The sequence below is a fragment of the Pelodiscus sinensis genome, chromosome 13, assembly GCF_052426305.1.
Source record: "Pelodiscus sinensis isolate ZL-2025 chromosome 13, ASM5242630v1, whole genome shotgun sequence".
Taxonomy (NCBI): Eukaryota; Metazoa; Chordata; order Testudines; family Trionychidae; genus Pelodiscus; species Pelodiscus sinensis.
In genome coordinates this window covers 20059194-20087003 of record NC_143064.1, presented here as the reverse complement: position 1 = coordinate 20087003, position 27810 = coordinate 20059194, and the positions used below count along the sequence as shown (strand labels likewise).

The 27810-nt window shown below is 45.5% G+C and overlaps 1 protein-coding gene and 1 long non-coding RNA gene across 4 annotated transcripts in view; one reads left to right on the top strand and one right to left on the bottom strand.

Moving 5' to 3' along the window:
* The window catches only part of GAB3 (GRB2 associated binding protein 3), a 110774-nt gene that overhangs the window by 17321 nt on the left and 65643 nt on the right, over positions 1-27810 (bottom strand). For 2 of the 3 annotated variants that reach the window (XM_075940966.2, XM_089781842.1), the window contains exons 2-3: positions 15421-15724; positions 2723-2939 (exon numbers count right to left, since the gene is read on the bottom strand). In XM_075940966.2, the coding sequence (XP_075797081.1) occupies positions 2723-2939; positions 15421-15724 (521 nt within the window). Of the gene's footprint in view, positions 1-2722; positions 2940-11329; positions 11404-15389; positions 15725-27810 lie in introns of all 3 variants that reach the window. The other variant, XM_089781843.1, reaches the window with a different exon arrangement.
* Positions 2758-27810, top strand: part of LOC149523643 (uncharacterized) — a 31351-nt gene continuing 6298 nt past the window's right edge. The window contains exon 1 of the long non-coding RNA XR_016350619.1: positions 2758-2872. This is a non-coding gene — a long non-coding RNA (uncharacterized LOC149523643). The remainder of the gene's footprint in view (positions 2873-27810) is intronic.

Genomic DNA, 27810 nt, shown 5'->3' with positions numbered 1-27810 from the left:
ATATTTGCTCATTGGACCAAAATAACACAAACAACCCAGGGCTTCAAATGCTTCATACAATTTCCTTTTGGAGATTTTTAAATTTAAAATCCAGCCTCACTAGATCGAAGTCAGCTCCTGAAACGAGCCTCATACTTGGGCTCTTTTTAATCACACTTGTGAAACTGCATTTATCATTTAATTTCATTCCTCTATTGTAAGCACCTACCATGTGGCAGATTCAGACCTGTTCTCTCTTGACAAAGGACATGGAGCAGTGCAGCGGAACAGCACTGGGGCACTGTCCATAAGAGGGCTGTGCAGATGACTCTCAAGCTGAGTGGTGTGGAAATCTGCTCTGGTTAGTGTGTGGCAACATGCTGGGGAAACAGGGTAGGGCCAAAAGTACCGCTGCTGTGAGAAACTGCCTGCCACCCTTATCAGGATGGAGTCATAGAACACTAGAATTGGAAGGGACCTTGAGAGGTCATCGAGTCCAGTCCCCTGCCCTCATGGCAGCATCAAGCACCATAGGGAAGACTGTATGAGGCACTGAATAGTTGACTCCACACATCTGCCTGGTACCTGGGTGGGGCTCTGGGCTTTGAACGTGAGCCTAAAATCTTAAGTACAGCTCAGTGTAAGCCTGGTTGCTCCCTTTTCCTTCCTATTTACTAAATCCTTGTTCACCAGCCAGATAACAGGCTATCGGGGCAGCCATGATTTCAACTAGGGTCTGATCCTGTTCCCACTGCAGGCAATTGGAGTTTAGACCTCTCTGTCACTGTGACTGGTAGCATACATGAAAAGGGAAGACCACCATTCTTGGGTCACGGTGCTACTGGAGTTTCAACCTTAACCTCATGGCCAAAGAGGCTCTAGTTCCCCAGACCATGGCTAAGTGGCCTCCACAGCATTATTTCAATACATCAAGCAGCGCTTCTTCTTGTAGAAACTCCAACCCAAACCATGGGGGCTTTCAGGACAACAAGGGAAGGATCAAGCTTGCAAAGGAGGGGAGGAGGCAAAGGGGCCAATTGCCCCAGGGCCCAATGATTCTAAAGGACCCAGTGCTCCCAACTACTGCCACTGCTACTGCAGCAGTGTTCGGAGCCCCAGACACATTAACTCTTAGGTGACTCTAAGGGCTGGGGGAAGCGGGGGCATGGCATGCTCCAGGCGGCGCTGAGGGCTGGCTGCCCGTGACCCCGCCCCTTCTTCCTGAAGCCCCACACCTTTTGGGAGCACAGAGTCCCTCAACCCCACATACACACCTTGCCTAGAGGCTAGGCATGGCTGTCGGCTCCCCAGGAAGGACTGAGAATATTACCCTTGGCTAAGGCCTGTGCCGCCTTTCACGGCATAACGAATGCTGATGGCAGAATGATGCTACCTGCTCAAAAGTGCAGCAGGGGCTAAATCCTGCCCTCTCCTTCATGGGTGTGGAAAGTCCCCACCTTTCCCTGAGAACAGATGAGGATCCACTTGGAAGACATAGGAGGCAGGATGAGGGGGCTGTTCACAGAGTGCTAGTTCAGCGGGGCTCCTTGCACCCCAGCACCTAGAGAGGTTTTGGGGCAGGCTATGGGCAGCTTGTGGATCCACAGATACTGGAGTCCACAGGCTTTCAGCACATGTAGGGGCAAAGTGCCAGATATCACTGCTGCTCCTGCCACTCTGTGGGTATTTTCTGAACTTTTTCCAAATGGAATTGGCAAAGGTCCAGAAAAGGGCAACACAATGATTCGGGGCATGGAACGGCTGCCATCTGAGGAAAGATGAATAAGAGTGGGACTTTTCTGCTTGAAGAAGAGATGACTCAGGGGGATATGATAGAGGGTTACGAAATCATGACTGGTGTGCAAAAACTGAATAAAGAGAAGTTGTTTGTTCTCTCTCAAAACATAAGAACCAGGGATCACCAAATAAAATGAGCGGGCAGCAGCTTTAAAACAAACACAAGGAAGCACTTCTTCACACAACACATCGTCTCATGTGCCAGGGCCCTTTAAAAACTACTGACGATCAAAACCCCAGTTTTACATCCTCTCAGAGAGATGGCCCCTCCAGGAACACGTGGCCCTAAAGCAACAGCCCCCTTGGACCTGGGGTCAGTACTGGCTCCTGGGGCTTCCTGAAGCCCAGTGCTCCCTAATGCCATCCTGGAGGACTGGGGCCAGAAGGGGCAGAATGAGCTGAGCTTTTCTTGGGTCTTTAAGGTTTCATTCTGCCAGTTTGAGAAGAAAGTAAAGAGTGTCAGTATACTAGGAATATAAACACTGGAGCATATTACTTTGTGTGCTTCCTCCCCTGCATGCTGCTCGGTGGATGCCAAAGGGCTATAACCAGTCCCCAGGGAATTTCTTGGCGTAAGAGGGTACTGGGGGATACAGAGCCAGTGCTAACACCCTACTGCTCACACTCTTGCAGCTCACGAGACGGATGTGAGAGAAAAGGGTCATGGCTGGAAACATGCTAGTCTCACCTGCAGAGAGGCCCCTATAGAGCTGCTGTTGTATAGTGTAAATTAGATCAGCCCCAGGGCTGCTTTAACCTATTCTTGGAGTTGTATAGGACGATGGTAACACCCAGAATACAGAAGGCACCTAGGTGGATTAAAGCCACTTTATGCCCACCTTTGTTCCCTGCATCCAGTGCAGGAATGGAATAATGGTGGAACTGTAGCTCATTGGCAAGGAGACATATCGACTGTAAAAAAGCGTTAGAACATGATGTGGTTTACCTGGTATGATTGAGCTTCCCTGTTTTGCAGTTTGATAGGAAGAGGTAATCGGGGAGGAAGACAGACTCCGACTCGCTCCTGGTCTCTTCAGCAGTGGAGGCATCTGTGGTGGCACTGCCTACAGAGGAGGAGGGGTCTGTGATCCTTGAGGTATGGATGGAGATGGCTGGTGAGGGCTGGAGGGATGAGGTGGTGTGAGACAGGCTCTCCACAGAATCTGCAAGTTAATAGGATTGCACCTTGTGATGGATTTGCACAGCCTCCCTTCCCAAGAATGCTGCGTGCCCGCCCATTTCCAAAGAGCACTGAGAGCAGTCACAGACCACACCAGGTGTTGACACTGACTGGGAAGGCAGCTTCCCTCTCCTATAAACAGTGTCTGGGAAAGAAGGCCAAGACATTGACTCATGTGAGGTTCTAAATAGTGAAGTGTTTACCCAGTAAGAGACGCTAGGGTCCAAAAATCAGCAGCCAAAACACTTCCCACAAACACTCTGCATGGACAGTCACTAGAAAGAGTCAACAGGGCCAGTGAACGTGGGATTATGGGCCAGGACACAGACCCCAAGCTCTGCACTGAAAGGCAACTGTAAAAAAAGTTTGAGTCGGTAACAAACTGCATTCAGCAGGTACCTGAGGTACTGGAAATCCAGTCTAAGAAAATGCTTGCCTCTGCCTCTTGGCAGCCTCACTGTCATTGCTACAGTGGTCCCTGAGGTGTTCACCGTACAAAGCAGGAGAATGCTCACATTCTAACTGTACTGCATATTGCACTTCACCCCACCCTGACTAGAGATCCTAGCAGCGTCCATGTGAACACAGGTCCTTCCCAGGCCAATGTATGGTCCAGCCAGGGCCACCTCTCACAGCTCCTGAAGGTCCTTTTTGTTCCAGGGAAGCACTGTCTTAAACTAGAGATTAGCCTAAAACAAAACCTCAGATCTAAAATACCCCTGAAGCCCTGAGGAGATACGGATCCAAACTTTCTGGCTGCCCTTCTCTCTTGAACGACCTGAACCTAGATCAAAGCTTTGCTGAACTGAACACTGTGGATCAAAATCTTGAGGCTTGGAGCCATCTCTCCTTAAAATCCCTGAATGCTCCTTTTCTAATGGTTTCAGTTGTTGCACTCTTCTCCCGGGTGGGGAAGAAAACGAATAGATTCTTCTGCAGAAAGCACCGAGATGGAACAGTCTGTTTTATCAACGGTCTGGTTTTTTGGACTCCTCTGGCAGAAATAAAGAACCAGGAGACCTGGTCATCCTGGGAGCTGTAATCAGCATGCCCATATGATGTGTTTGTGGGCTCCCTGTCTGCATCTTTTATCAAGCCCGATCCTGCACCCACTGAAGCCAATGACAAAGCTTGAGTTGGGCTCAGTTCTCCCTCTGACTGGACTCTCCTTGGGCAGGAACATCAGGGAGACAATCATGTCCCCTTTATTGGGAACCAGCTGGCCTCAGCATAAGTAGCAGGCTTCTGGGAGACTGGGTGCTCCTAGCTGACAGATGAGCGGAGCTGTACTGTGCCACACCCCCAATGGCAGGGCTGGTGCAGGAGCAGCTTCCACAAATTTTATACCAGCAGTGGGTTCCCGTGCACCAGGATCTGGCTACTTTGTGTCTCCAGAGCAGCACCAAGCAGCCAGAGCAGAAAGTGTGTCCCTTTGATTTCAGGGCTAGTCTCTCCTTCACACACAGTGATCTTTGTGTTTTAATCCTTTGGGTATGTTTGAACATGGCAGTAAGTAGCTTAGTGATCGAAGGTGAACGGAGAACTGCATAAAGCCGGGTCTGACCCATATCCCTAGATATGGCCCCTATCTTCCCCAAACCTTGTGGGACTTTAGATTGACTCCAGCAATGTGCAGTTTGGGCCCATTTTTGTAGCCAAGCTTCTTTGGCACAGGGACGGTGAGTTCCTGTGGAGTTTGTACACAATTCCCCATAGGCTCTGACATAATTCTTCCTCCCCCTCTCAACAAGCTGTGCTAGAAGATCAGATACATGGGAAATTCTGAAAGTATCTGAAGAAACTACAAAAAGCTTTCAATATAGAGCCCCATGATACTGCACTACCCCATTACGGCCGCCAGATGGCGTGCATCTTGTTCCACGACCAATTGTTATTGCTATTATTAGTGTTACTCTGCTGTTAACAAAGCACGTCTCAAAAAACCTACACATTGCATAAATCAAAGCAGCTGTATTCCACCAAAAACCCTAAGCAACTGATAAATACAGAACTCTCCAATACACTTTCAAAGTCCTGGATATTGCTAAATCAAGATTCAGTGGTAGCAAGCATGTCAATTTCTCCAAAGTCCCAATTTCAGGGCCTGCCAGTTAGAAATCCTGAAGACATCTCATTGTCAATGGGCATTAAAAGATGGGCTAGATTTTGCTCTGTAGACTAGATCCTGAGGTCCTTACTCAGATTTTAGTCAGTCCTTCACCGGACACAGTTCCAGCTGGCATCAATGTTCTTGTGACATATCTGATTTACGCTTAGTGCTTTTGACTTTGTAAGCTCCCCAGAAAGTAGTTGATAGATACAAAGTATAAAAGTAAGCACCCCAAAAAGGAGAGAATCAAGATTTGGCCCTGTATACATTGATGTTAAGATAACCCCATTCTCTTCCCCATCCAACAAACAAAACAAAACAAACAAAAACCCGCCACCTAATGAACACAGAAATATGTTTCATCCATAGCAGACTCTGGACCAGCTCCTCAACTGGTTTAAATGCAGCACAGCTCCATGGAGTACTTAGGCTAAGAGTATAAAACCCCATTCAGAGCCACATTTTGGCAGCCTAATGTAAAGCAGTACTCTATTGACTTCTGTGGGACTGAGAGTAAGATAATGCTCATACACAATCTAAGTAATGCCAGTACAATTTGGCCCAGAGCACTCAAACTACTATGTAACAATGGCTCTGGCACTGGTACCTTTAATAGCTCTCTAGGCCAGATCCTTTGGGACCTGACCGGTGCCGAACCAGAGAATTTACTGAACCACAGGAAGTCAATATTGTCTAGCAGCATTATCAACACTTCTAATATCTTATAAGAGCCCAGCAAGCACTGGGAGTAAATTAGAGCTAAACAACAACACAGAACACTGAGAGCCAGGACTGGTGGCTGTAAACAAACTTTATGGGATTGTGGAAAACCTGGCCATGTCAATGATAAGTGGAATCCACCTCACTAAAATCATACTGGACCACAGATGTTGCTGAACCAGAGAATGCCAGACTAGAGAGGTTCAACCTGTATAAAGTTTAACAAAGGAGTTATCAGGGGTTTGCATTTTTATTTCCAATATTGTATCTGACAATTATTTCTCCTTGCTAGATTAGGTTCCAGTCCTAGACAGGCAGTCCCCGGGTTACATGGATCCAACTTACATCGGATCCCTACTTACAAACGGGGTGAGGCAACCCCGCACTAGCTGCTTCCCCCCAGCAGACCAGGGAGACGTGAAGCTAGCGCCCGCCCCAGCAGACCAGGGAGACGCGGAGCGGCTTTTCTCAGCAGACACCTCAGCTTGAGAATAAAGGACTGAGGGAAGTGAGGTGTGGGAGAATAAAACTGAGCTCTGGAGAAATGTTTGGCTAGAGTTTCCCCTACAATATGTACCAGTTCCGACTTACATACAAATTCAACTTAAGATCAAATCTTCAGTCCCTATCTTGTACGTAACCCGGGGACTGCCTGTATACAATTAAGTCCTGATTCAGCAAAGCATATAGGCATGTGCTCAAATCTAAGCCTGTCAGGTTCCCTTGAACTTTAGGCACATGCTGAAATGCTTTCCTGAATCTTGTATCCAATGCTTTCAGCAGCACTGTTCACAGCACCGAGCATTACATCTAAAAGTGTTTTCAGGACCAGGCTCTCACAGCATATTAGATCTGCTGAATAGCGTGGTTGGCCCAAAGCATTACAAACAAGCTAACGAACTTTTCCAGAACTTTAACCACCAAGACTCTCTTTGCAGGTGCAAATGGTGAACTGAACTGCTCAGACTTTGAATTCTTAGATCTATATCCTAAGGCGTGGCAACTCAAATATACACTGAGCTAATTCTGTGGGAAACTCAAGAAAACATGTTCAGATCACCATCTCTCTGCATATAAAAAAAATGCAAAAGGAGAAATCAGAAGTGGCTCGCTGGATTATTTATACTAACACAAAATTGATAGGCACTAATGCCATCTGCTATTCACTATCTCAGAGGCGTAACAAGGGTGTTATGTGCCCAGGGGCAAAGGCAAAATTTGCACCACCACCACCACCGCGAACCTGGCGCATGGCTGAGCCCAACCCTGGGAGGAAGAGGTGGAGCTTGTACCGTGTCTTCCCTTGCCGCCTCCAGTTTTGGGTCAGGCTCCTGCACGCACTAACCCTCCAGCGGAGATGGAGGAGGGTCCAGCCAGTGGTGGTGGGTGGAGGAGGAGCAGGCAAGCCAAGGGATGACAGGGGGAGCAGAAGGGGACTAAATTGGCGCCCTCCCAGTATAATGCCTGTGGGCAACTGGCCTCCCCCCCACCGACCCTCTCTCCCCCCCGCTACACCACTGCACTGCCTTTGGCATCAGACTTATCCCAGTCGTAAGCCTCTTAGGCCTGGAATATATTGTAGTCCCAGTCAACTGTACTAACGGGAAAAAAATGGCTGTGCCCTTTTGTAACCTTCGGGCTGTCCGGACATCTGTAGTCAGCTCCCAAGAGAACAGGTCAGCTTTGCGGGCTTTGCTGGTAATAGAATCGGTGTGCATTAAAGTTATACTGCAGCAGCCGGGGAGGATAAATTATGCATGTCCATTTTCTAGAGAGAATGCAGAGAACAGGCTTTCTGCTGTTTTCCCTCCTCCCACTCCAGCCCAATAAGACAGTGAGCTGACTCTGCTGCCAAAGTAACTGCTTCATTTAGTGCTAATTACCACAGGAGAGCTGGCGGGGGGGGGGAGGGAGATTGCATGTAGCACCATCCCACCCAGGTTCGGGCTCTGTATATTACAAAGCGGTAACAGAGACGCACCGTTTCACAGAGGAGTTCATTTGTGAGTTCAGCAACAGCAAGGAGTATAAATCCAGACTCTGCTGAGCAGTAGATACTGGATGACTGATCTCCCCATTGCACTCTTAGTGGGGGTGATCTCCCTTCAATGTATGTGCATAACTTACCTCAACGGAGGTTCTTTGCCTTTCATGTGCTGGTTCAAAGCCAGCTCTAAGACTGAAATTAGTCACTACCTAAGAGCTGTCTGGGGATGTAGGTGAAATGACATCAGCTTGCAGGCGCAGACAGGGGTCCCCATCGCAGCACTCACCCAGCTGGGCTCCATGTTAGCCATATCAGTGGAGACGTCAAGGTGATGGAAGTACCCTCCCACCTCTCGTGGCAATGGACCAGACCATGGCATTAAAGAGTGGCCCTATTCATGCTGCCTCTGAGGGAGCTCAGGAAGGGCTTAGGCCCTGTGCAGAAGGTGCAGTCCCTGCATTCTTCAGGAAACACTTCCCCTCAAGCCCACCCAAGATCCAGGGCCATCTAGCCCAATAGAGGTAAGTCGGTTGTGCTGCTTGGCAGAAAAGGGGTGCTGTTCTGTGGGTTGCAGCCACATGGAATGAGCACACAGTTCACATGGAGAAAAAGAGAGAGAAAAGAGGGAAAAAAATAAGGGCCCCTCCCACGAGATGAAAGCTACGTAGGGCCTGACACACATGCAGCGGAGAGAACAGCCCCTTTGGAGGGTGTCTTTCACAGCAGGCGGTTAGACTGGAGCCTGGGAGGCGCTGTGTAACTCACTCTTCTCTGTCAATGAAGCTTATAGATTCTCAGCTCCTCTCAGGATCTTTCCCTCTCGCCCCCTTCCCCAATTATTCTATGTTTTAACCAGAGACAAGCGACTGCTACCGCAACAGCTGCATCGCCAAGGAGCCTGTCAGAGTTACAGGAACCAACTGTACCAGATACAGCAGGGAACTGAATACCAGACGGGGTTCTATTTTTCAAGAAAAGGGGGAGGTTTTCCCAGGCTAAGTCTGCAGTCAAAGCAAGACCTGGAGGGGCCAGAGGATGGAAGAATCCCACTAACAATTCACTCATTAACAGTGCAGGGTGCCAGCATAGTTCTTACACTAAGAAGCCTCTTGATTTACACTGCACCCCCAACACCTGGCCAGTGCACTGACCCTGAGGAAGAAGCCAGGGGTCTCCTCTCTGTCGGCATTTTGCCTTCCATTTGTCACTGATTCTAAAGCACAGACCGCGTTTATTAGTCTCCTGTGCTCCTTCCTACTTCCAAGCCCTGAAACAAAAGGGGAATCAAGAGCAATAGCAAGGTACTGACCTTCAGCTGTACTAATTAGTCCTCATCACACCCTAAGGAGTCTCACTTCTGCTTCACAGAGGGGAACCTGAAGCAGAAAGGTTACTTGGCCAAGCATGCAGAGTCACAATCAGAGGCAGGATTAGGATGCTAGACTTCCTGGATCCCCTTGTTCTGCTCTCACTGCTCACTTTTTAAGTCGAGCTCACTCATTTCACATTTTTCAAGTTACCTGCCCACAAACATCTCAGTGGCACCCACAATGCAAATGCAGCATATGCTTTATTAACTTGAATAAAATAACACCTCTGAATATCCTGATAATCAACAACTATCTAAAGAGAGCTGAAGAATAACACAGTTATTGGCTAGAGACCCATGGCGTCCAGCCACTTCTGAAGCAGTAGCCAATATAGGGACTATTGCTATAGCGAACTAGCCACACTCAACCAGCCAAATAGTCACATTGTTCAAGTCAACTAGCTACACTCAACTGTCCAAATAGCCACACGTGGCTAGCAGCTAGTGTGTTGGACACCACGGGTCTAGACATCAATTATTCTGTTTGGCCAGCCTGATTTCAGAAATCAAAATGTGACACCCTGGCTCTCACAGGGGTTGCCCTTTTACAAAAGTAAATGGCTTCTCCCTGGATACCAAATGCAGTATGGAGAACCTAGGTATCCATACTTTGTCTCCAGAAAGGGTAGCGTTAATCCAGCACTTACTGCTGATTGTAACACTGCATTTTTCTGACTGGCTTTCCACTAACCAGGGGCAGTGTTCCCTGTAAACTATGCACTTGTGCGGCCACTCAGAAGAAAGTGTCATGCTGCCTAGCTGATTGTTTTTCTCCTTGTGGTGCACTGTCATATGTGTCTTAGTGCACATAACAAAATTGACTCTGCACATGGATGGAAGAAATCCACACATGAATGGAAAAAGATTAGAGGGAACGTTCCAGGGGAGCCAACAGCTTCGCTATGCCCCTGGAAAAGGTATGGAGCAATTGGCCCCACAGTCCCAGAAGGGGCCGTGCCACAGGCGGAAGGGGCATGTCCTGGGGAAGCCAGCCCTCAGAGCAGCGCAGAGTGCACTGCGTGGCACTCCATCAGCGATTTAAAGGGCCCAGGGCTCCAGGTGCAGCTGCTGCTGCAGTAGTGGCAGCAGTGTCTGAGAGCCCAAAGCTCTTTTGAATCACAAGACCCTGGGGCAGCTGCCCCCTTTGCCCCACCTCTCCCTCATCAGCAGGCCTGCCACTAGCATTAAGCCTTCTCTTTCATGCATGTTCCATTTCACTTACATTTCCAGACTGATTCTCTTCTGTATACTTGGGCTACCCTATTTTCAGATAACATATTGCACAATTTTCCCAATAGATTCCATGTGTACAGAAAGGCTGTATTGCCAGAAACTCTCTAAGAATGGCCCCTGGAGCCATTATTAATTGGCTGATGGCTTGTAGGCATTGCAGCAGAGGTAGGGCTTGCAGATGGGTCTGAAGGAGAAATGCCTAGGTCCTGTCCGGATGTGAGTGGGTAGGCTGGCACCGACTTGTTCCTACCTGATTTTGTACTTCTTTGCCTGGCACCTGTAAAAGCTGCCAGGAACAAAGATGAGAGCCAGCACGACATGGCCAATCAGCGGTCAAACTGTGCATCATCAGCATATGCTCTGCAGGCCACCCTTTGGGAACAGCTGGTGTACAGCAAAAGGATAACTCAACAGCAAGTGGGGTTGGACTCCTCTCTCAGGGAATGGATCCTGCCCTCCATGGTGATGGGACTTGATGATATCATGATAGGTTTCTCTATACTCCTATACATTGGTCCCCGTGTGCCCTATGCATGCAGTAATCTATGGCCTGTGATAGGGAAACAAGGAGTATAATCTGTCTGTTTAGGTTTTATACTGTGCTCCCCACAGTGGTGAGGTCTTAATTATTTTCCCCTGGCCCATTTTAAGCAGTAGGCAATAGTGCTTCCAAGGGAGTTCTGTCCTGCCATGCCAGGGATGGGAGCAGACTGTTAAAGAAAGGAAGTAGGGAAATACTGGTGTGGAGTTTCACAACTCCATCTGGACTCCACTAGAGTTCCAAAGGGTGCAAAGCAGAAACATTAGGGAGGAATGCACAGTTCCTTCTCTAGCTGCCATTTCCTAGTGTAACCAGTAAGTGGCATGGTTTCTTGGGTTGCTCAAACTTTGCAGCCTGACAATTACACACACAGGTGCTTCCTGACATCTGTTTGGAACTTGCATTTCTCTTACTCTTTGCTGTCCCTCTCTGTGCTGATTGAAAACAGCTACTTGCGGTGGGCAGTACAGCCCCCCTGTAGAACTCAAACTGCAATTCAGGTTTGTCCTGCTGTAGCTGTAGAAAAGCCAAATTAGTGGTTCTTTGATAAATATGAGGCTGGCTATTAACCCAGGTTTTTCTCCATTTGAAGGGGTTCATTTGAAACAGGAATATGGCTGAGTCACTGGGTAAACCTACCACTACCCTCTTGCACACATCATGCACAAATAATCTGAAATTACACTCTGGCCTGAAAGTCACAAAAATGTAAAAGGTACATGGATTATGAATGATCAGGTTAGCTACATAATATTACCTTGGAGATTAATTTTAATGCACTGAAAAACATCAAAATTTCCTGCAATTGACACATCTCTGATATGATGATTCACTCCTGGGAATATTTTTACATACTAGCTAGCATTAAAGTCAAAAAAGCACATGGCATTTCAGAGCTCCCTTCTCTTCTGATATTCATTTTTATGGTAATTTGTTTAAATCTACAGACACTTTGAGGAGGTAGGTGCTTCTACTAAGCATGAGTAATCAGCAGCTGTTTAAAAATTGATGCACTACCTATGCAACTTTATAGATTTGATGGTAAACTGGACAAGAACATAGCCCTGAATCCACCCCTTTTCCAACCTTCACCAGATCAATAGGAGTTCCAGGGAAAACTAGATAAGGTCATAATGATTCTGGAGATAATGATGGTCAACCTGTGGAACTTCTTGCCAGAGGATGTTGTGAAGACTAGGACTTGAACAAGGATCAAAAAAGAGCTAGATTCATGGAGGTTAGGTCCATCAATGGCTATTAGCCAGGATGGGTAGGAATGGTGTTCCTAGCCTGTTGGTCTGGAAATGGATGACAGAAGAGGGATCATATGATCATTACCTGTTGTGTTCACTGCCTCTGGGGCATCTGGCATTGGCCACTGTTGGCAGAAAGGACACTGGGCTAGATGGACCCTTGGTTTGACCCAGTAGTTCTTATGCTCTTATTAAAGGTTTGAGTAAAGGTGAGGTGTGGCAGCAAGAGACTCATGATGGTTTATCTGTATTAAGGAATGTGCACAGGCATAACAACAGATTCAGTAACTGAATTAAACTGAATTTAAGGCTTTTTAAAACCAAGTTAAGAGAGGTCACGTGAAGTGACTGAACCAAATTAATCAGTTTCTAAAGCAATTGGGAGGCCCGATACACGATTATACTGGCATAGTTAAACCAGCACAACTACCTAATGAGGACACAGAAATATCAGTATAGAAGTGTGTATAATGCTTCCCTTGAATTATTTCAGCATACCTGTGTCTGCACTACAGACTTGTGCTGGCGTAACTGTGTTGCTTAGGGTTGTGAAGAGATATTATCCTTGACCAGCATAGTCACTCTGGCAGAAGTCCCTAGTGCACATACAGGCTATGTCTAGACTGCAAGCCTCTTTTGAAAGAGGGTTTTTGGAAAAAACTTTTGAAAAAGCCTCTTTTGGAAAAAAAAGCGTCTAGACTACAACCAGTACTTTCAAAAAAGCAAGCCGCTTTTTCAAAAGAGAGCACCCAGGCAGTCTGGATGTTCTCTTTCGAAAAAGCACAGTTTGCATTACATAGCACCTTTTTTCGAAAGAACACTTTCAAAAAAAGGTGTTATTCCTCGTAAAACGAGGTTTTCCGTGGTTGAAAAAAACTGCCGCATTCTTTCGATTTACTTTCGAAAGAACGCAGCAGCAGTCTAGATGCAGGGGAAGTTTTTTTTTAAAAAGGCCACTTTTTTCAAAAAAAACATGTAATCTAGACACACCCTCAGTGATATCAACAGAGCCAATATAGTTATGCCAAGAAAACTTTCATGGGTACACAAAGCCCTAGATGAGAGGCACAAACTGTGAGAAGAGAAAGCTTGAGCATTGCTTGAGCAGTAGGTATCCTGTCTTCGGGCAAACTCTTACTGTTTTCATAAAGAGTTCACTTCAAATCCCATAGGAGAAGTCCTCTGAGCAAACTACAGCCCAGACCTTATCAACTGGGCCTCCCTGAAATGAACCTCCATCTGTTCTGTTCTTTGGCTTTTCATGACTTCACTCCTTTATCTCACAGGAGAAGGATATTGTTCCTCTTTAGCTTCTCAGGGACAGCCTTACCCTAATTTTAGACTCTTTGACAAAATTATACATAAAATAATAACATTACAATCCAGCAACAAAACTCCCAAACCTCACAATTTCAGCAAGGTTAAGACAGCTTGTTTCTGAACCATCCTCATATTTCATTCAAACTCAGGTGAGCAAGTGATTCCAGCCCCCTCACGGCTCCTAATTTGTGCTGCCTGTGACTAAGTCCTACTTTGCTAGTTGAAGATACACTGGCACATACCAAACACACCACCAAGTTTTCCTTATGGTCAGACTCTAAACTGAATGTGAAAATGGCAGCTATCAGGGATTACAACAGGAAGCACTCTGCCAAAATTTCTCCATTCCCTTTCATCCCCCCTCTGAACATACTAATGAAGAGAAAATTAAAGAATGCATTGGGATAGAGGAAATTAACGCATCCCAGCATGTTCTTCTCTCTCCTTTCAAGTTTATGAGAGTAAAAGTGCTATTACCCCTTTAAATGAATGAATTCCTTCAGCACCATCCACTTCTGTTGTTGCAGTGGCCTTCTTCATGACCTTGAGACTCAATCTGACTTATTTCCTTTGCTACTTTGAAATCATTGCTGCATCTGCCCCTTGGAAATGTCAGGGACTGTTTGCATTTATCTGAAGCTGAATAGCTTATTTTAAAAAACAAACTAATGATACAGATTCCTGTTAGGGATGTAAAATACCGGTTAAAAAGTTAACTGGCTAAACAGAATGTCAAACATTCCATTTAACTGGTTAACCGGGATCCTATGGGCAGTGGCCAATCCAAAAAGAGTGATGCTTAATGGATAACCAGTTAACCGTTTACCCGTTAACATCTCTAGTTCGTGTTTTCAATTAATGGCCAGATTCAACCTGTAGGGCTAATTCTAGGAGGAGCTTCAACAAATTCACTATAACAAACTTACAGGATCTCTCTATATATGGGTGGAGATCTTGACAAAATACTTTGTCCTCATTTTCACCAGCAGGAACATATCGTGGGTCTCTAGACACACATTCCTACCACAGTCCTGGAGTATTTGATTCTCTGCCTCTTTTTTCTGCCCTTTCTCCTCTTTACAAGATTAAAATGGCTCTCTAGCTTTAGCATTAAGATTTATGGATCACATCTTGTAACGCTTTAGACAATGTGAATTTTGTAGGACACCTTCTCTCTTTGAGATGGGTGTCTGATGTTAAGTTAAACTAAATAAATACCAAACATGTAAAATTTTGAAAGTTTGTCTGTTTGATCAAGAACTCCTAAACGGTCAGAGCTATGAACACCAAATTCAGCATAGAGCTTCTCTTATCATAACTTAAAGCAACATAAGGGTTTAGTTGTGCCAAGACAACAGGAAGTGCTTGGAATGGGATTACTTCTCAGAAAACCAAGCGGAAATGTGACAGAATCACCAAATCAAGTACATTACTCATAACTAACATAACTGAGTGAATGTTGACAGAGACTGAACCAAGATGAGCCAGAAAAATAGGACAAACCTGGAATTGGATTGCTTCTCAATAGACCTTACAGAAAAGAGATAAAATGGAAAAATGTGGAGTAGTGCTCTGTTGGCCCTACCAGGCAACACTGGTTAAACCTGCTAGCGAAATATAAAGCACCATTAGATAATGTTCAGTCAGTACTGTACACAAACAGTAGCTTCTCTGATAAAAGAAGTGTTGGTTTATTCCAAAAGGAGTTAGTTCACAGAAGTGAGACCAAAACCAACTGGCTATTTATACCCAGCAGAATTGATAGCTTTGATAGCGTTAATCAAACTTTCTAGAATCAAACCAGTTGACACTGGTTCTATGATGTTCCCCCATGGAATAAGACTCCACTCCCATCTGGCCATTGTTCCGCCTGAGGAAGATTCCAGCACTAGGTTATTTCCACAGAGCTTGAGCCGTAATTCCATTCCTACCTGTGCCATCTTCTAAGTGTCCGAAGTTACAGATCTGACTGATGTTGTGCACCCATATCTGCATTTCCTCCTCTGTTTTGGCCACCAAGTAAAAGGAGCGATAGGTGGTTTTCACAATGAAGACAAAGTTATTCTGGAACTCTTTCTTGATGAAGTTGGGCCCTGAATGCTTCAATACTTCACACTCATTAAGGTCTATGATCCGAATGGGTTTTTTGGAATGGTTGTTTCTGTAATACTCCAGAACGTCCGGGTTCCCGCTCATGCGGCCCCTGCGGAGCACAAACCAGCGCTTCCGCCATGCCTGTGTGGGAGACACAAATGTACACAAGTCACTGACGGAGAATTTGCTTCCTGCTTCAGCCTTCAAACTGGTTGTCACATTTTGTCCCCTAAACATGCATATTTTCTTTAGATTCTATGCTTATCTTAATCACTAGGCTGAACTGTGACCGGTGATTGGAAAACCATCCCCATAAGGCACGTCTATCCTAAGAAGCAAGGTAGGCAGTTGTAATTTTAACATTAGTTTGCATGACAAGGTAAGCTATAGGCTTCTCCATAGTCTCTGCCTCAATCTCATACCATGAGTTAAAGCTACAAATGGTCTTACCTTTGCTAGGATTTTAGCTACCATATGTTGGCTAACGTGAAGTAAGAACACACCCTTTATCTTAGTGAAGACAAGGCATCCCTAGGGTTTTATCCTGTGTTCAGGCCCACTGACGAGGGGGATGTCAAAGGGGGCAGCTGCCCTGGGGCCCAGCAATACAAACAGGCCCAGAGCTCCCAGCTGGTGCCGCAGTAGCAGCAGATGGAGCCCCGGCCTTTTACATAGCTCCAGGCAGCACTAAGGGCTGGGGGCAGGGTGTGCTTTCTGTGTGGCGCTGAGGGCTGTGTAGCCCCAACCCCATCCCTTCTGCCTGAGGCCCCACTCCTTCTGGGGTGCAGAGCAATGTCAGGCCTGTTAGCTGTGCTAGGCCTTTTGGTCATCATAGTTACAACACCCAGAGAGGTGGGAAAATTGACACCCCTGAGGGATGCAGCTACGCCAACCTAATCCCCCGTGTAGATGCAGCTAGGCTAAGAGAAAACGCTTTCCTTCAGCTAGCTGCTGTCACTAAGGGAATTGGTGTTACCATAACAACAACAACAACCAAAAAACCCCAAAAACCCCAAACTCTTCTGTTATTCTAAAACTGTGTCTACATTACTGAATTATGCCAGGATAATTATGGTGCTGTAGCTATGCCACTTTTCCCCATATAGTAAACATGGCCTTAGTTACCAAGTGTTAGCTAACACCTGTTAGAAAACACCTTTTCTCCTAGTAAAGACAAAGCCTTTAGATCAACCTAACATGTTTCCATCAGATGGTTTTCAGCACTAATAAAGAGCTGTTAATGAGCTTGACAGTTACTTATGCAAATTAAGGAGAACAGACCTTGAGGGGGCTGCAGTGCTAAAAAGTTAAACAGATGACTTCAGAATGCTACAAAATCCTGTATCACACAGAAAGGCTTGTATAACTCTCTCTGCCCAGAACTGTAATTTAATAAATATTTATCTCTTTTTGGCCTAAATGATTAATAGCTGGATTTCACACAGTTAAGTAAAGTCACATATAGATTAAGACACCGTAAGATTTTAGAAAGTTGTATGTAGGATTTAAAAAGGAAAAAGAAAAAGCCATCTGACTGTTTTCCTCCATTTCACCAGCTGTTTCAGTTCTTGTACAGGGCTGTCTTGGTTACAGCTGTCACAAATATACTTACTATAAGATCCAGAAGTGACCCCCTTCATATTCCCCATTCCATGGACAAAAATTAAACTACAAAATTAGGAGCTACTAAATTTTAATAAAGAACGCAATTAGATGAAATGAGGTCATATGATCACAAAAATGCTGTTTGTCTTTGATGGCTGGCAGAGGGAAATAGGACAGTCCCTATGATGTTACCACCCATAGAGCTGTTTCCTTCCTTCGCAGAGCTTCTATTATACTGAATAACGAACCCCTGGCCAACTAAGTACATCAACTATCACTACGCTTCATAGTTGATCAGCAGGAACTTCACAGTGACAGCAGAGACAAAACTCAGGTACCTTTGCTCCAAAAAAGCACACGAATTAAAGGAGCCTCTTCACTGGCTACAAGTCGTGTAGGAACTATGTATGACCTTTAGATGAGAAATTCTGATTCTACCCACACACACTTTAGCCAATTCACTGCATCTGCTAAATGGCCTTTCATTAGAAATTCAAAATGGACAATAAGAGAAACAATTTGAACAGCAAGAGAAGAGTTGATCTCCTTGTCTGACTCTTACTCAACTACTGTTTACAAAATGATTAGTCATCATAACACAAAACTGAGCAGTTTTCTGTCATTTGAGAAATCTTAGTCTGAGGTATAATTACACCCGTTTTGTGGTAGGAGGCTATTTTAAATCTGGCAAACAGGTCCAGCATCTCTTGAGACCAAGCAATTGATTGCAAAATGTTTTAGATGGAATGTAAAAATCCTCATTTGTGCACCTTAAAAGTCAATACAATTACTAGTCGGTACAATGGCACCTAAACTATGGAGAAAAAACACAACCTTATGGCCTACATTAAGCCACAAGAAAAGTTAACAAGACCCCTCAAAATAGCTGCCTGACAGTGAAGGCTTTTAAGCTGATTTCCATTATTCTCATATTCTTTTGATGCAAGTATACTGACCTCGAGGGATCTTCAGTCCTGTCATGTCACATCAAAACTTTGAGAGTCTACCACACGAGATACACATGGAATAAATACTCCAATTAAATATTTATGGACTAGGCTTACTTAAAAGCCTATCCATTCAATCAGTAATACCACGACCCACTTCTAAAGTACAAGGCTGTCCAAACTAGGGACAGAGACTGAGATAATGTTGTACAAGAATTTTGAAAGCCAGAACTATCATTTATCAGCCTATGCAAAGAAGTGAGTTTGAAAAGGGAATTTGAATGAGGCTTGGTGGGCCAGAGCAAACAGCGGTGTGGGGGTAGAGTGGACAGTGCAAGCACTGGCAATGCAAACTCTCCCACCCTGTCCCCGCTGTCCACTGTGGTATACTCTTGATCTTTTTGATCTCAAGACATTAGAGAGTGATTTGATCTCTTCACCCACTTGCACTTCTGTTCCATCTTCCAAGCAGGTTATTAGCTAGCATGTTTGTGGCTTTTGAGATGTGGAGTCTTGTCCTCTTGAAAATGGACAGAGTCCACTAAGGACTATTTCTCTTAAGGCCTAGAGATTTAATCTCTTTTTTTAAAAGGACAAATTGTGAAATTTCATACCTTAGAAACATTATTACGCAAATACCGACATTGTAAAGTTTTTGACTAATGATTAGGCCTGTGAAGCAGGACAGCTTCTGACAGCAAGTCAAGATTTAAACATCTGTTTGTTTGTGGAGAGACTCAGGGCACCTTCTGGAAAACACCGTCAATTTCTGAAGTAGTCTGGTACATATTATACCCACAGAATACATACATCTCTCTCCAAACCAACTTCTGGGCTTCTCCACCTATTGCACACAGTTCCCAAATTGGCAGTTGACCTACAGATGTTGATTTCCTCTATCTCTGGGGGGGGGGGGGGGGGGTGCTCAACCCCCCTCCTGCCCTATCCCACCCTCACTCCACCTTCCTCCAAGTCCCCACCCCTCTTTCACTCCTTTCTTCAAGTCCCTGCTCCTGCACCTGTCCCTTTTTGCTACTGACCCTATCCCCACCATGCTTCTTCCAACCTACTGCCCCAAGTGCATCATTAGCTTCAGGCTATGTCTAGACTGCAAAGAAAAGTCGGAAAAATATATGCAAATTGTGAACCGCAATTTCCGTATCTTTTTCTGCCTTTTTTTTTTTTTGGAAGAGGCTTTTCCGAAATTTGGCCTGTCTACACAGGGCCAAATTTTGGGGAAAACCTCCTCTTTCGACACATCCCTTCTTCCTCATACAATGAGAATTACAGGGATGGCGAAAGAACGTGTCCGTTTATTCAGAAATTGTCCCAGAAAAGCGGACTCATTCCTTGGACGTGGCAGAGCTTTTCTGGGAGTGTAGTGTAGACATAGCCTCCATGAAGAACACTTTATATATATTTCATTCTCTCTTTCAAGGCACATGTGCTTTAATGAAAAAAGAAGATAAGTACATAATATTTGCCATTTTTTCCCCCAATGTGCCCTATGAAACATTTTGAAATGCTGGCTAGGGACGTAAGCGACTAGTTGACTAGTCAACTACCCAATAAGCAAATACTTATTGGGTAGCCAAGTAGGAACTTGACTAGTCGCTTCCCCCTCCCCACCTTGCTGCATCTATCTGAGAGAGGCAGCAATGGGGGGAGCACGAGTTGGTGCTGGGGGGAGCTGACTTAAAAGACAGTTCCTCCCCCAGCACCGTCTCCGTGGTGGGCATGGGAGGCAGGGGGCAGCGGGGAAGAAGCGTGAGCAGGGATTGAATCAGAAGAGACACAGAGGGGAACCCGTGCCAACAGGGACTTCTTTGCTCCCTGCTGGCACGGGATCCTGCTGCATCTCTCCCTTTGAAATATACAAGAGCTGCGGGTGGTTCCTGTACATTTCAAAGGGAGAGGTGCAATGGGATAGTGAGCATCCCCCTTATCGACTAATTGAGTAGTCGATGGAATTTCCATTGACTACTCGATTCGCTGATTCATCAAAATTTAACCTCCCTAATGCTGGAACTGAGGATGTGCCACCTAGCTGTGGATTGTGATCCAATCTTTCAAAATATAATAGAACCAAGTTATGAACACCAGAGTTACAAACTGACTGGTCAACCACACACTTTGTTTGGAATGAGAAGTACACAATCAAGCAGCAGACAAATAAAGGCAACTAGAGTACAGCAGTGTGTTAAACATAAATTACTCAAAAAAGGGGAAGTTTTGTTTTTTGGTTTTTGTTTTTTTTTTTTAAAAAAAACCCTCTGACAAGGTAATGTGTTTCTGTGCTTGTTTCCTTTAAATTAAGATGGCTGAAAGCAACATTTTCTTCTACATAGTAAAGTTTCAACAGTATATTAAATCAATGTTCAGTTATAAATTTTTGATTGAACAACCATAATGTTTTGTTCAGAGTTACGAACAACCTCCATTCCTGATGTATTTGTAGCACTGAAGTTTTACTGTAATCACCGTTTATGTGGGGGATTGCCCAGAAGTTTCAGATATGTCTGATCACATTAGAGCCAAAGAATTCCTGGTCACAACCCAAGAAAATGCTGTTTCACAAGTTAAGAAATGAGATACTTGCTGAATAACCTAGCAGGGAACCGGCCAATATTCAATGATATATCATGCTTGTGTCATGAACAGCTCATCACAAAACAAAATATACAGGGCTTGGAATTTGGTCCATTAGGGCTCATGCGGTACGTCTAGACTGCGGTGCTATTTCAGGATGCGTCCGGTATCCCGAAATAGCATTTTCAGTGTCTTTACAGCATGCCCATTATTTCAAAATGCAATAAAAATAACGGGCATGCTATTCTGATGTCCCGGTAAATCTCGTTCCACAAGGATTAAGAGACTAGTCCGAATAATGGTCTATTTTGAAATTTAGCAAAATTTCAAAATAAACTATCTCAAAATAAGGTACGCAATTAGCGTAGCTCAAGTTGCATAGCTTATTTCGAGTTTAGCCCCGCTATGTAGACGTACCCTAGATGACCAACAGAGAATTCCCATTGAACTCCTTGCTGATGTAAACCCAGAGGAAGCACTCCCATGCCAGCTGCTCTGATTCCTGCAGAGGAGCTTCTCTAGGCTGCTCTGATTCTGGAGGTGGACTGGCACAGAATCAGGGAACTGTAAGAAGCTCCCTCCCTTCACTCCCTTCATGCTGAGTGGAGGTTTGATGCTGGGGAAAAATCAAGCAGACAGTCTGAGACATAACATTCCTAAGTAGGTCAAGGTACAGTGCAGGACCGCCCAATGTCTACATTTGTTTAGACTTTATGCTTTGCTGAATCTCAATTCTGTAGGATCTCAAGCATAACTCCAGAAGCCAGGCCTAGAGCCTGGAACAGACTTACATACAAAGTGTGTCAAAACTGTCATTTCAAAACCTTGGGCTAGATTCTTCACTGTTATAACACGATTGTAACCACATTGGTTTCACTTTCACACTCTGGTGGCCAGAAGGAGTTAAGGCAGACAGAAGGGAGCTTGTGCAGAACCCTGGCCAATCAGGGAGAGCTTTTTAAAGAGCCAATCAGGGTATAGCTTGCTGAAGCAGCCCAGTTTAAAAGAAGCTGCCCAGCAAAAAGTTGGTAGTTGCGTCCTGACCAGAGTGGGTGTAGGACTGGCTTCTTCAGAGAAGGCACTTTTGATAAAGCAGTGCTAGGCGGGCTCAGGGAGGCTAGAGAGAGAAGTTCCAGCCTGATACCTGCTACTGGCTTTGCTATAAGGTTCAAAGTATCACAGGGAAAATGGTCCAGGGAACAAGAGCAGTAAAGGGGAGTAGGGACCCAGAGTAGTGGGTGAGCCTGGGCCCCCTTGCACCACACTTTGTGGCCAATACAGACTGTGGCTTGCTTCTGAGACAGCGGGGCTAAGCTGGGAGGCCACAGAGGCAGTAGAGACTGAGGATTGCCGATACAACCCCTGGAAGGGGGTGAGACCACTGGAGTCGACGCTGTTGAAGAGCAGTGTCCTGAAGAGAATTCCATGGTCGGGGAGCGACAAGAGTCCAGACTAAGAGTGTGGAGCACAGAGGGGGAGACACCAGCCCAGAGCAGTTACATCAGTGGTCTCCAACCTTTTTACACCCAAGATCACTTTTTAAGTCTCAGAACAGGCGAAGATCTACTGCCCCGCCCCTTCTTTGAAGCCCCGCCCTCTCTATTCTCCTGTCCATCACTTGCTATCCCCAGCCCTTATACACTCTGTTAAACAGTTTATTTTTAAATTATGCAATATATAAAATTAAAATCACATGTTTATAGTTATGAAATAAATGCTCTGTTTTTAATTCATGCTATTTAAATGTCAAATGAAGCATTTACAATTATACATTTTGTTCTCTGCCATTTTGTAAATCTAAAATCAAGTATTGATAATTATATATTTTTCTTCCAATAACAAAGTCTCAATGTGACACCTGTGACTGAACAATATCTGCCAGCGTCTTGAAGTCTGGGTTGTAGTCTGAGATCGCTAGTTGTATACAGTCCATCAGATGGGCATCTGTGATCCTGTGCTCAGCCTGGGAAGCTTGCTCCAGCACAGCTGGAGCTAGATGCAGCCTCCTTGGGCTGAGCGCAGGGCAGCAGGGCTGGAGGGAAGAGAAGTGGCTGCCCGGCCAGCTGGCCATGGCGCTCAGCCAGGGTGCACCAAGCTCCACGTGGGCAGGTGCAGAGGAGAAGCTGCCGATCAGCTGGAGTGTGGGGCAGCCTCTTTCAGCTGAAAGCCACAGTCAGCTTGCTGGGGTGTTTCAGCCCTCCCAGTTCCCACCATTCCTCGCAGCTACTCACCTGTGTTGTTGCTCGGTGAATAGCTGCTCCTCAAATGAGGAAATCTAATGTAAATGTACTGCGCAGGCGCGCAGTTCAGAGAGGGCTCAAGAGCTACTCTTAGAGCCCCTGAGATCTACCGGTAGCTCGCGAACTACTGGTTGGTGACCACGGAATTACATACTTAGCAGTAATGTAGGTTCCAAGCAGATGACTCGTTTTATTTCTTTTCATTGTACAGTGTCTCTTAAGGGCACAGATGACTCCAAACCTAGTCATATAATCCATGGTAATTTACTCTCCCTTACCAAATCTATAAGGAGTTGAAAAAAAAGACAGAACAGTATAGGCCTTTGGGTCTTGCTAATCCCAGTCCTGTCATTCAAAAAGATGACTAAATGCCTAATGTACGTTATTAGGGCATTTAGAGTAAACAATAGTAGTAAAAGGCAGTTTTTACTGCTACACTATTTCTTTTTCTCTGTAATCAAATTTCTAGGCTTCTAAGATGCTCTTGTGGTTTCTAATTATAAAGAAAATGAGTAATAGAACATGCGTCAGAAAATGCCACTGCCTTTGTCCAGGTTAGCATACATAGCAAGTCACAAACGTGCTATGAGCCTACCTGGAGGAGACATTGCCAGGTTCCTCAGGAACTCATTGAAGATAACTTAGCATCAGGCCCCACCAGTCAAACCCTTGGATTCTATTCCTAATTCTGTCTCACCATTTTAGCCTGGAGAAAAGGCTGAACTGTTCAGTGTCTCAGTTTACCCATCAACAAAGTGAGTCTGAGACCTACCTCAAGAAGGTTGTGAGACACTTAATACATTAATGATTGTTAATGAGCGACTGCTGCTTCCCTAGACCAATATCTCTATATCTGCCAAAAAAACTAGCACTGTGATCCTTAGATAAAGAGCTTTAGAGCACACCTACTTTCCTTACTATGTAGATGGCCTTCATTACCATAGGCATCTGCGCACCTCCCAGACCTTAATGTACTTATTCACACAACATGCCTGCAAAGCAGGGAAGTGCTGTTATCTCCATTCTACAGACCAGGAACTGAGTCACAGAGAGACTAAGGGCAGGTCTGCACTATGGGGACAGTTTGTTCCATGCATGCTACACAATTTGATTTATGTTAATAGCATAATTCAAATTGATGTAGCTTAGATCTGTTTACTGTGGGGTCCATCCCATGCTGGGTCAACAACTAAAAAACCCTCTTCTGACAACTCCCCTTACTATCTTGTTCTGGTGGAGCACCAGAGTCGATGGGAGAGCAACCAGCTATTTATACTAGACATGATGAATTGTCCCTCACTTGACTGATCACTACCTCATTGATCTGGCCCATGCTGAAGACATGGCCTAATGACCTGCCCCAAAGTGCTGGAGGAGGGACTTGGATCCAGGTTTCTTTAAGTCCTGGGCTAAATCCTAACCACTTCACCAATGCTCCCCTCTCAAGTGACAGCTATTGTCATTTATTTTCAACTGACATTAATACTTTCCATGTGATACAAGGGCTCATAAGATGCCGTGTCTCACGCCTCTGGGGAAAGACAAGCTCAGTCTTTCACTTGTGTCTAGGTTTTCATTTGGTTATCTGGACTTCTAATACTCCTGTCATCTGAAGAAGTGGGTTGCACCCATGAAAGCTTATGATACCATCTACATGTCTTTAAGGTGCTACTAGACCAGTGGTCCCCAACCTTTTGGGGCTGCTGGGCACCGGGGGCAGGGCCACTCACACACCGGGCAGCTAGGGGCGGGGCTGCACACGCGCCCGGGGGTGGGGCCACGCACGCGCCCAGGGGCGGGACCACTCATACGCCGTGTGCCCGGTGCCACCCATGCACCGCACTTCCGGGGCTGGCACCGCTCCTGTGCCGCACACCCAGAGGTGGGGCTGGCTATGCCCCACGCGCCTGGGGCTGGAACAGCCCATGTGCTGTATTCCTGGGGATGGCGCCACCCCTGTGCCACGTGCCCAGGAGCCGGCAGTGCCCATGAGCCACACGCCTAGGGCAGGCGCTGCTCCTGAGCTGCGTGCCCAGGGGTGGGGACGCCCATATGCCGTGAGCCCAGGAGCCGGCAGTGCCCATGAGCCGCACGCCCGGAAGCAGTGCCGCCCCTGTGCCGCAGGCCTGGGGCTGGCACCATGCTTGTGCAGCGCGCCCAGTGGCCAGCACCACCCCTATACCACGCGCCCAGGGTTGGCAGAGCCCTTGCGCCGTGCACCCGGGAGTAGGACCTCCCATAAGCTGCACGCCCAGGGGCCAACACCGCCCATGCGCAATTGTGCTCGGGGCTGGGCTGGTCCCGATCACTCGGCGGGCGCACAGAAATGGCCCGGCGGGCGCCATGGCACCCGCGGGCACTGCGTTGGGGACCACTGTACTAGACTATTTGTTGTTTTTCAAGGTTTTTTTAATTTTGTTAGTGAGACTGTTTTTCACCTTTTCCCGTTTACATTGTTATCATGCCACCATATCGTGGCACTGTTAACAGAATGGATTATTTCCACTTCAAAAAGCTTTCTACACTATTATGCCTCTAATCTGCAAAAATATTTTTACACTAAAATGATTTTGCACATTCAGCTGTGCTAAATGCATGATGTGCTGAGAGTCTGAAGTGTACATAGACTGCATTGCAAATATTCAAAAGGGTTACCCATTTGCCAATGTGCTATATGCATGCAGTTCTATGAGATATGCAAATCTGTTTGACTTTGTAAGTCTCGGAGGGGTAGCTGTGTTAGTCTGTAACTTTAAAAACGAGTAGTCATGTGGCACCTTAGAGACTAACATTACATTGCCCATGAAAGCTCATGATACTACATATATTTTAGAAGCTTCAGGGGGTAGCGAGTTAGTCTGTACAGGATAAACTTAAAAACAACAAATGGTCCGGTAGCACTTTATAGACAAACAAAACATGTAGATGGTATCATGAGCTTCTGTGGCCATAGCCCGCTTCTTCAGATGACCATGGGCTGTGCCCACAAAAGCTCATGATACCATCTACATGTTTCGTTAGTCTATAAAGTGCTACCAGACCATTTGTTGTTTTTTTAAGTTTATATATATATTTTTGTTGGTCTCTAAGGTGCCACAGGTCTATTCCATATGCTCACCTTTATCTGCAAACATCTGCATGTGTCAAGCCTTCTCTGCCTTTCCTTGGAGTCTGTTAACAATGGCTGAAGGCCTCTCCTATGCAGTGTAAACGGGATCCAGAGATTGTTTGAATTCATTCCTTGCAGTCCACTCAAAGTGCTGCTCATTGAGCTACCAGTTATGGCACCTCCTCAGCAACAGTTTCTGTTGCTGCTCCAGTTTGTCAATACAAAACTAGCAAGTGGCTGGCATTCTGAGGGGCGGGGCAATATTGTGAAAGCTGATTGTGCTGAGCTTCACCAACATGTAAAAAACCAGCAAAACCAGAAGTGGGAGAGTGGAGGTGGGGATAGGTTGGTTTCATCTTATCAGAGCTGGGAGAATTTGGGAAGAGGATTGTTTTTGTTTACATACTTGAAACTAAATACAGTGTCAAACTGTGACAGCAGTTTAACTCACCTCCAGTGGGAAAAGGGCTGGGATCTTTCCAACAAAAAATTCCTCAGTTGATTTTGGTTTTGCTATTTTAATGTACAGTTTCTAGGTGGCCATGAAAAATAATACTTTTATTTGGTGCCTTTCAAAATTGCTGGGGGCTTTACTGTGTGTTTACATAGCTTCAGAAGTAATCAGAAAACCACAACTACTATCAGATAAGAAAGAGGTCACATAAACTAATAACTATTTTCATCTCTCCTTCACAACTGGAATGCTCCATTGCCTTTGAGAGAGGAGCTTTTAGAGCAGTGTCAGTCTGATGCCCAGTGTTGCTTTTGCTGTTTTCTGACTGGCTCTCCTCAAGAGAAGAGGAATATCTCTATCATTATTAGTACATCAGCATTCTTCCATGAGTGACTGCTGCTTCCGTAGACCAGTATCTCTATATCTGCCAAAGTGGCGTGAGGTGTGAAGTTGGTGTCTGCTGACTGTCAGTCAGGCAAGGCAGGCCACAAAGCCAACGGCAGTGTACTGAAAAACAGCTAGAGCTCTACTAAACAACAGCAAAATGAGAGTCATCCAACAGGGGCTTAGTTTCAACGGAAGAGGTGACTCATTAGCATTTTGTTTGGTGAACATATTTTCATTCCTAAATACTCCTATGCAAAATACACACTGACTACTAAACAGATAATAGATCACATACTAGCTATATAACATGATAGAACATTAGCATAAAGTATGCTGTCCATACTTCATATTTTTTTAATCGCAGCCCTTTTTATTCAAAGACGTGAAAGGTCGTCTTCATCACTAACTTAAGACGCCACGCTCCCTGGTCAGGCAAGGAAATATTATCTCATTCTTTTTTTACAGATGAAGAAGCTGAGGCAAAGGGGCATTAAGTGATTTGCTTGGGGATGCAGAGAGGAAGTTTAGAAAACAACTGATGTGTCCTGCTTTCCAGCCCCATCCTTCCTGGGAAAGCGATTTGTGTTAATCTATTAGTCGAGAGAAAACAGGTTCAGAAATGAATTCCTAACACGCACACAAAGGGGCAAGAGTTCAACAATGGGTGAAATTTAAAAGAACTGAAAGTTTGTGACAGGTCTACACTTAGAAGTTCCCATATTTAGCCAAACTAAGAGGCCTAGCTGAGCCTCTAGGAATGGCTGGGCTGGAAATTCCACATGAATAAGGTTGGGCAACATTTCACTCCCGTTGAAGTTCTGGTGTCCTGTGATCAGGCTGTGAAGCACGATACTGAAAAGAAAACAATGCAGTGTGATGTGTCACAGGGAGCCAGG